At 34.9% G+C, this 10,117-nt stretch overlaps 1 protein-coding gene across 1 annotated transcript; it reads right to left on the bottom strand.

Moving 5' to 3' along the window:
• Window positions 1-2,868: 2,868 nt before the first annotated feature.
• LOC111400264 lies at window positions 2,869-3,326 on the bottom strand. The gene is made up of 2 exons (XM_023027684.1): window positions 3,280-3,326; window positions 2,869-3,181 (listed from the first exon to the last, which is right to left on the bottom strand). Exons 1-2 carry the CDS (start codon window positions 3,324-3,326, stop codon window positions 2,869-2,871), a joined length of 360 nt encoding a protein of 119 aa, XP_022883452.1.
• Window positions 3,327-10,117: the final 6,791 nt, after the last annotated feature.

The raw sequence follows: 10,117 nt of genomic DNA, 5'->3' as shown, positions 1-10,117 counted from the left end.
TGAGAATCATGGACGACAAGCTAACAATGATCCATCACATGTTTTGGAGTGATACGAATCAATTAGAAGAGAAGATCCTAAAACAATTTCAAAAATGGAAGGAACATAAAGTATGCGTAAAAACACACAGGATACACAAAAATGAGTATAACTTTTTGCTCCGTTGTCGAATTTGCACCCATGACTACAATTCGGAAATGTCTTTTCTAAACAAGTTTGTCAGATGATTAAGTCAAACTTTGGGGGCAAAATTGGTTGTTTAGGGATCAATTTTTGCGTTTTTATGTTTTCAATTAGTTTATGGGTATTTTCATTATTTATAGTATTTTAGTTTTATTCAAATTTGTTTTGTAGTTTTCTAGTTTATTTGAATTTGGCTTTAGTATTAGAGTTTCATTATGATTATGAATTTATTTTATGCTATAAAAGGCCCATTAATTGTACAATAAAGACATTAATTTTTGAGAATTAATCATAATGTGAAAATTTTCACTTCTATCTTATTCTTAATTCAACAAAACTTATCAAATATTTTCAAAATTTTTGGTTTTCAAACAATTTTATGTGGATTTCGTAACTATTATTGCTACATGAGTTCACATCGAATTCTCTCAATTTGGTAATTAATCCTATATTCCAAATTTTATAAAATGGGATTTCATGAACCAAAGGCCCCTATAATCACTGTCTTCCTCAACGTGTCATTGATTCTATTATTTTATTGACATTGAACATAATAGTTTGAAAGGATTCATAGTATTTATTCCACTAAAAAAAGAAATTTTTTGATCAAGAAATTGGCATTTTGCCGACCACAGTTACGGATTGCACTCATGTGAGTGTTGATAAGCTTATTTACGTGACCAAGTGATTATTTTTAGATGTTGGGATCAATAAAGCTGTTACGTGTTTGCACATTTGGGCAATCCATCGAAGTCCAGTGTCAATTCATGCCGAACCATGTGACACTGGTGTAATGCCCCGACCCGCAAGGATCGAAACGTCACTAGATTAATTGTACTTTTAGCCGTAAACTGAAAAAAATAGCTAAACTTTTAGAGAAAATTATAAAGATTTAATTTAAGAATTTTTTTTTTAAAAGTACAATAAATAACAACATAACTCAATACAAAAGAAAATAATTCCTAATGTCTTCAGGCGACATCCATGCATAAATACATTTTGTTACGTGAAATTCTAGGCAAGAATTTAAAAATAAATGTTATTGTTTAACTTCCCTTTTTTGCGCAGTAAGTTTTAAAGTAAACTCGTTTACATAGTAACCTAGGTCGAAATTTCACGAAACTTTAAGAGAAAGTAGGGAACTTCTCATAATATAACATATCCAAAATTTAGCTTTTGTCGGTGACATATGAGATGCTAAAATATTTTTCAAAAGCTCGCAGCGACTCGATTTGGGAAGTAACCCAGCACGGCATACTTGAAGCGGCATATAAAATTTCATAGATATTGGATTGATATGATTTTGAGTTTATTCAGTAGCTAATCCATGAGGCTATTAAATCCCACTAATTTTGTCCAAAAATCCCAAGTAACGATTGAGTTACGAATTTTTAAGTTCAATGGCAGAAACTGGAATTTTCAGAAAACAGCAACACTATGTTTACTTGAAGTGACATATAAAATTTTACCGACATCGAATCGACATGATTCTAAGTTTATACAGTAGCTAACTTATAAGGCTATCAAACACCAGTAGCTTTATTCAAAAATTTGAAGTAACAAATTAGTTATGAATTTTTAAAATCTGAGCAGAAACTGAAATTTTTAAATATAACCTATTCATAAGAAAATATTCGTAGAAATAGTTTCATATACGATGTCCATAGAAGAGTAATTAATAGGAAATGCAAATATTTTATAATCAATTTAAAGTTGTTAATTCACCGGCTTTTCCATGTCAAATTGCATCTTCGACCACCATCATCCGCGCCCCCAACAAAAGAACAAAATCAATCTTAAAAAGGGATTTAACCCATGAGTTTAAAACTCAATAGTTATTATCGGTGCATTTCGTAATCAAATTAGAAAATTCGAACCATGGATTCATACCATTGCACGTAGATGGATTTTCGGCAAAATCTGATATCTATAGCATTATCATAACACATAGAGCCGGAGAATGATCATTCAAACTATAGTAATGCCGAAGCATCGTACCCGGAGGTACCATTTCATTCAACTTTTAATGAAAAATCAAATTTGAAAACGAAATAACACTTGCACCTCAACATATCTTGAATTTTCTTGGATATCAAAGAACAAATGTATAGAAAGCATTTCTTCTTCTCACTCTTGTTATTTCCTTAACTTAAATTGACATAAAATATATTTTTTGAGAGAAAATAAGATGAAATTCGAATTTAAGGAAGGATGTAGTGAAAAAGTGACATTCTACTTCTTGTAACCTTTCTTTATAATGAAAAACTAAATGGGGGGAGTTGTATTATCATAAAATTTGTTAAGTTTGATCTTTAACTAAGAATTTGAAGAGTTTGTAAGCCTAAAAAAATTCATAAAAAAGTTTTATAAAAATATTTACATGATGATTCGAATCTGGGTTGCCTATATGAAATACCATGTAGATGACCATTGAGACAACCCAATTATTCATTAAATTTTTGTAATCAAATTTACTTAAACATAATCTCTTAAATTGTTGGACTTTTAATTAATTTATGGCTTGGGCTTTCAAAGTCTTAAATGGTTTGAGCTTCCACAACTCGTTTCTTAAATGAGATAAGCTCGTGGTGCTAGATCATCACAACATATAGCCTAATTTCATTTTATTTCTTGGGCTTCTACATCCCTTACACCTTAAACAAAATTTCGTCCTCAAAATTTACCTTATGCATTGGCAAAGAGTGTCGGATTTTTGTCTTTAACTTCTTCTTCTTCCCAAGTAACTTCTTCGACTCCATGATTATTCCATTGCACCTTGACCAGTTGAATCTCCGTGTTCCGTAATTTATGTACCCTTCGATCCAGTATTCTAATCGGTAATTCCTCATAAGAAAAACCTTTACGTACATCTAGGAATTGATAATTGACCACGTGATCAGGATCATGCATATACTTCTTGATCATCGATATGTGAAATACCTTGTGAACTGCTGATAGTTCGGGCGGCAAAGCTAATCGATAAACCACACTTTCGACCCTATCAAGTATTTCAAAAGGTCCGATATAACGAGGTCGTAGCTTGCCTTTCTTGCCAAACCTAAGTACGCACTCTATTGGTGCCACTTTTAAAAAGACTTTATCTCCAACTTGAAACTCCAAGTCCTTTCGTCTGATATCTGCATAGCTCTTTTATCTGTCTTGCGCTGCCTTTATCCTAGTGTGGATCTTATCAATGGCTTCGACTGTCCTTTCAATGATCTCTGGTCCCAAAACTCTCTTTTCTCCGACTTCATTCCAATGAACAGATGATTTACATATTCTACCATAGAGAACTTCATACGGTGCCATTTCAATAGTTGCTTGGAAACTGTTATTATATGCAAATTCCACCAAAGGTAAATACGATTCTCAATTGCCTCCTAGATCCAAAACATAGGCTCTTAACATATCTTCCAAAGTCCGAATGGTTCTTTTAGATTGACCATCGGATTGAGGGTGATATGTCGTACTGAAATTCAAGTTCGTTCCCATAGCCACTTGCAAGCTCTTCCAAAACTTAGATGTAAATCTCCGATCTCTGTCAGACACAATGGATATGGGGGTACCATGCAATCTTATGATCTCTTTAATGTAAAACTTTGCCAACTGATCTAGACTGAATGTCATTTTCACTGGAAGAAAATAAGCGGACTTCGTTAGACAGTCCACTATTACCCATATATCATTGTGCCGTCCTGCCGATCTCGAAAATCCTACCACAAAGTCCATTGCGATATTCTCCCACTTCCATTCTGGTATGTCCAATGAATTTAACAACCCTGTCGGTCTTTGATGTTCTGCTTTAACTTGTCGACAACAATGCATTTTGCCACAAATAGACCTATACTTCTTTTCATATTCCTCCACCAAAATGTATCTCGAAGGTCTCGATACATTTTCGTACAGCAAGGATGTGCAGTGTATGGAGTGATATGAGCCTCCTCCAATATCTCCTTCCTCAAAACTTCATCCTTAGGTACACAAATCCTTCATTAAACATCAAAGCCCTATCCGAAGCTATTCTAAAGTCCTTTCTCTTATCAGTACCAATCTCGTTCTTGATCTTTTGCAAGAATGGGTCCTTACCTTGTGCCTCAATGATCCGATCTCTGAGAGTAGATTGAACCACCAAAGTTACTAAACGGGTGGTGACTTGCTCTGGTGTGGCAACCATTTTGATTCCTAAATTCTCCAAGTCTTTGATCAACTCCAACTGAGTAGTAGGTAATGACGCCAATCGTCCCACTGACTTTCTACTTAGCGTATCGACAACAACATTAGCCTTATCCGGATGGTAATGGATAGTACAATCATAATCATTTACAAGTTCCAACCATCGTGTCTATCTCATATTCAATTCCTTCTGTGTGACGAAATATTTGAGACTTTTATGATCAGTGTAAATTTCGCACTTCCCTCCATATAAGTAATAGCTCCATATCTTTAAAGCATGCACTACTACAACAAGTTCTAGATCATGTGTCGAGTAGTTCAGTTCATGTTGCTTCAATTGCCTTGATGCATAGGCAATCACTTTTCCGTGCTGCATCAGTACATATCCTAAACCTTGTTTGGATACATCAATGTATATAACAAATCCTTCCTAACCTTCAGGTATAGCTAATACATGTGCTGAAATCAATCGTCGTTTTAGCTCCTGAAAGCTCTGCGCACACTTATCTGTCCATTGAAACTTTACTCCTTTCCTTGTCAATTGTATCATTGGTCCATCTATTTTGGAAAATCCTTTTATAAATCTCCGATAGTACCCAGCCAATCCTAGAAAACTTTGAATTTCACCCACGTTAATTGGTGTATTCCAATTAGTTACTGCTTCCACTTTTACTGGATCTACCTCAATTCTTTGGGCATTAACTAGGTAACCTAGGAATTCAACTTGTTCAAGCCAAAATTCACACTTTTTAAATTTGGTGTATAACCTTTCCTTACGTAGTGTTTCTAACACCATTCTAAGATGCTCTTCATGTTGATCTTTACTCTTGGAGTCATTAATGAACACTATGATAAATTGATCCAAATACTGATGAAATACATGATTCATTAAATCCATGAACACTGTCGTAGCATTTGTCAACCCGAACGGCATAACTGTGAACTCGTAATGTCCATAACAAGTTCGAAAAGTTGTCTTGGGTATATCACTTGCCTTAACGTTCAACTGATGGTATCCAGATCATAAGTCGATCTTGAAAAATACCTTAGTCCCTTTCAATTGGTCAAATAAATCCTCGATTCTCGGGAGAGGATATTTATTCTTGATGGTCAAACGATTCAACTCTCGATAGTCAATACCCATCCTCATACTTCCATCTTTCTTCTTTACGAACAATACTGGTGCTTCCCAAGGAGACACACTTGGTCGAATAAAGCCACAATTCAACAATTCTTGTAATTGAAATTTTAACTCCTGAAGTTCCTTTGGAGCTATTCTGTATGGAGCTTTAGATACTGGTGCCGCTCTGGGAATCAGATCTATTGTGAACTCCACCTGTCTATCTGGTGGAGTACCAGGTAGTTTTTCTGGAAACACATCTATAAACTCTCGTACCGTTGGTACGTCCTCAATCTTTATTGTCGTCTGTTTTTCTCCTGAGATGTTAACTAGAAACCCTTGGCACATTTCTTTTCTCATCATTTTCTCAGCTTGCAAGGCCGATACTAGTTGGAGATGGGGTTTGGTCTTTATTCCGAGGAAAGAGAATTGCTCTTCTCCTGGTTTCTAAAAAGACACTTCCCTCTCTCTACAACGAATGGTTGTATAATTACATCTCAACCAATCCATGCCCAAAATCACATCGAAGTCTTTCATCTCTATCAGATACAAATTAGCTTCTAATGTTTTTCCTTCGATTTCAAGTTTTACCGACCTAGCTAACTGAACTGTATTTAATGTTCTACCTGAAGGGACGCTAACTTCTAGTGTACTTTCTGACTTCTCACAAGTAATACTAGATTTAGTAATGAAAGACGTTGATACAAAAGAGCGAGTACCTCCCGAATCAAACAATACATAAGCAGGTGTATTGAATATCAGTAAAATACCTGTTATTACGTTTGAGTTTTCCTCTGCATCCTTCTGAGTTAGTGTAAAGACTCGTGCTTTTTCCTTTTTTGTTCTGATCACTATTATCATCCTTCTTTTGGGTGAACATAGGACAATCCTTAGCAATATGTCCTGGCTTATCGCACCGAAAACAGGCATTCTTCCCATACAAGCATTTAACACGATGAGGCTTACCACACTTCAGACAAGGCGCAACTGTCGCTACTATGGCCTTGTTGGCACTAGATCCGATGTTAGCCTTCTTATTTTGCCATTTGCCCTTTCCTTTGTCTTGACCATTCCACTTCCTCTTTCCAATATGCCCTCTATCTTGCTGGTTGTACAATTGACGGTATTGCTCCGCATTAGCCTTCTAATACCAAATAGCGTGAGCTCATTCCAACATCTCACGATATGATGTGAAATGATGTGACATTAGGATCATGCTTAGGTCTGGATTTAACCCTTGCTCGAATCTTCTAGTCTTCTTAATTTCCGTGTCAACCAGGTGTCGAGCATATCTTGAGAGTTGATCGAACTTTCGTTCGTAATCAGTCAGGGACATATTACCCTGTTTGAGTTGAAAGAATTCACTTTTCTTGAAATCTCTTAGAGACTGAGGAAAATACTTGTCCATTACTTCCTCTTTAAATTGTTCCCATGTTAACGCCGCTCCAGGGTTCTAGTCCGAGACATTGAATCCCACCAATAACTTGCATCACCAATAAACATAAACTCCGCATACTGAACCTTTTGGGCGTTGGTGTAGTCTATGAGCCGAAAAATTCGTTCTAGCTTACGAAGCCATTCCTCAACTACTAACGGACCAGATGCTCCATCGAATGTAGGGGACTAATGCCTTCGAAATAACTCAACCACGGAGGCATGAGTCGGAAGAGTAATTGGAGCTGGCGGTGTAGGTGGAGCTAGGTTCTGATTCAGCCTGCCAAGATCTCGAACTGCTTGTAGAAGATCCCTTATCAAATTGTTCTGGTTTGCACGAGACATTCCCTAGAAATAAGATATAATATCTCACATTAACTTCTTTTTCCAAAACCAGGATTAAAATAGGGAAATATTTTCAGCTCGAACCAGAATTGATTTTTATTTTTTTGTATTATTAAAAGTACTCCTTGAAATCAGGATATACAATAGTTCGACGACCTTTACTTCCATAACATTAAGGAAAAGATAACACAAGGAAAAGGAATCTAAATTCTAATCCCTATGAATCTTACGAATCTTCTTTGGTGGAGCTTCATCTTCGAAGGAGTCTTCTGTCTCAGGCCTCGACTCTAGGTCCATCTCAACCTGTGGCTCAGGCTCATGTTCATTCTCTAATTCCAACCCAAAGTCTTCCTCATGCTCCCATTCGGGATCCTCCTCTGGGTCCGATTCAAACTGAGGTTCTGGCTCGGGCTCGGGCTCAATTACTATCTACGGTTGAGGTTCTAAGCTCTCACTCCACCTGTCCAGAATGATCTGACAATATATACCAAATTCAATTGCATTTGGGTGCTCTGAAGGGTTACCTTCTAGCATCTCATCCCTAACCATGACTCTCATGTTTCCCCATTGAGGTGGAAGTGAGTGTATGAGGTTATTTACAGTCTCGATATGCGTAATCTCCTATCCTACATCTACCGCCGCCATACATCTCTCGTAAATGTCATGTATGTGTTCAACAAGTGGACAAAATGGGTCAGTCACGTAGTTCTCATAGGATTGAATGATAGACCTACGGTCCAACGCTATTCTACAACCTGTGGCCTTTCTAGCGGTTTCATAAATTCTAACCATGTCTGTCACATAAGTGTCCAATTATGTATTATCTCTGTTAGTGATATCAACTTATACATTATGCTTTTGGGGTTTCAATAAAATAGCTAATCATCATTTCTTCATTTATATATAAACAAAATATAACTTACATAACATATTTGAACCTAAATATCATTAGCATTTTCATTGATTCAAGCTTAAATGATTTATAAATCATGCTCGAAAAATAAAGTGGAACATAATATTTTATTCCATACATTCAGTTCGTCAGATGAGGTCAATTGATGGATGCAAGATACCATGAAATGCCTTAAATGTTTCGCTTTCTCATCTTTTAATTATTTTTTTTATAAAAAAATATGCTAAGTCTACAGAATCGACTAAAATCATACTCTGATACCACGCTGTAACGCCCCGACCCACAAGAACCGAAACGTCACTAAATTAATTGTACTTTTAGCCGTAAACATAAAAAATAGCTAAACTTTTAGAGAAAATTATAAAGATTTAGTTTAAGAATATTTTTTTTAAAATGACTACATAACTCAACACAAAAGAAAATAATTCATAATGTCTTCAGGTGAGATCCATGCATAAATACATTTTGTTACGTGAAATTCTAGGCAAGAATTTGAAAATAAATGTTGTTGTTTGACTTCCCTTTTTTTTTTTGTGCAGTAAGTTTTAGAGTAAACTCGTTTACATAGTAATCTAGGTCGAAATTTCACAAAACTTTAAGAAAAAGTAGGGAACTTCTCATAATATCACATATCCAAAATTTAGCTTTTTTCGGTGACATATGAGATGTTAAAATATTTTTCAAAACCTTGTAGAGACTCGATTTGGGAAGTAACCCAACGCAGCATATTTAAGGTGGCATATGAAATTTCATAGATATTGGATTGACATGATTTTGAGTTTATTCAGCAGCTAATCCATGAGGCTATTAAATCCCACTAGTTTTGTCCAAAAATCCCAAGGATTGAGTTACGAATTTTTAAGTTCAATGACAAAAACTGAGATTTTCAGAAAACAGCAACACTATGTTTACTTAAAGTGATATATAAAATTTTACCGACATCGGATTGACATGATTCTAAATTTATTCAGTAGCTAACTTATGAGGCTATCAAACACCATTAGCTTTGTTCAAAAATTCGAAGTAACAAATTAGTTATGAATTTTTAAAATATGAGCAGAAACTGAAAATTCTAAGAAAACAGTAACATTAACTCGTTGACATTTTTTTTTTAAAACGTTGTTTCGTAAGTAAATTCTAGATCACATATATATATTTTTAAACATAACATATTCATAAAAAATATTCGTAGAAATAGTTTCATATACGATGTCCATAGAAAAGTAATTAATAGGAAACACAAATATTTCATAATCAATTTAAAGTTATTAATTCATAGACTTTCCATGTCAAATTGCATCTTCAACCACCATCATCCGTGCCCCCAACAAAAGAACAAAATCAACCTGTAAGAAGGGATTTAACCCATGAGTTTGAAATTCAATAGATATCATCGGTGCATTTCGTAATCAAATTAGAAAATTCGAACCATGGATTCATACTGTCGCATGTAGATAGATTTCTGGCAAATCTAATATCTATAGCATTATCATAACACGTAGAGCCGGAGAATGATCATTCAAACTATAATAATGCCGAAGCACCGTACCCGGAGGTACCATTTCATTCAACTTTTAACGAAAAATCAAATTTGAAAACGAAATAACACGTGCACCTCAACCTACTTTGAATTTTCTTGGATATCAAAGAACAAATGTGTAAAAAGTCTTTCTTCTTCTCACCATTGTTATTCCCTTGCTTAAATTAACATAAAATATATTTTTTTGCGAGAAAATAAGATGAAATTCGGATTTAAGGAAGGATATAGTGAAAAAGTGACATTCCACTTCTTGTAACGTTTCTTTTTAATGAAAAACAAAATGGGGGGAGTTGTATTATCATAAAGTTTGTTAAATTGGATCTTTAACTAAAAATTAGAAGAGTTTTTAAGCCTAAAAAAATTCATAAAAAAGTTTTATAAAAACATCTACATGGTGATTCGAACATGA

This window comes from Olea europaea, chromosome 10, assembly GCF_002742605.1.
Source record: "Olea europaea var. sylvestris chromosome 10, O_europaea_v1, whole genome shotgun sequence".
NCBI lineage: Eukaryota > Viridiplantae > Streptophyta > Magnoliopsida > Lamiales > Oleaceae > Olea > Olea europaea.
This window is presented reverse-complemented; position numbering and strand designations above follow the sequence as displayed.

Bases quoted from the DNA above. Each gene is read 5' to 3' on its own strand.
- LOC111400264 (XM_023027684.1), bottom strand. From the start codon at position 3,326: ATGCAGATATCAGACGAAAGGACTTGGAGTTTCAAGTTGGAGATAAA. The intron at 3,182-3,279 runs GTCTTTTTAAAA...AATACTTGATAG, and splicing joins AGTTTCAAGTTGGAGATAAA to GGTCGAAAGTGTGGTTTATC.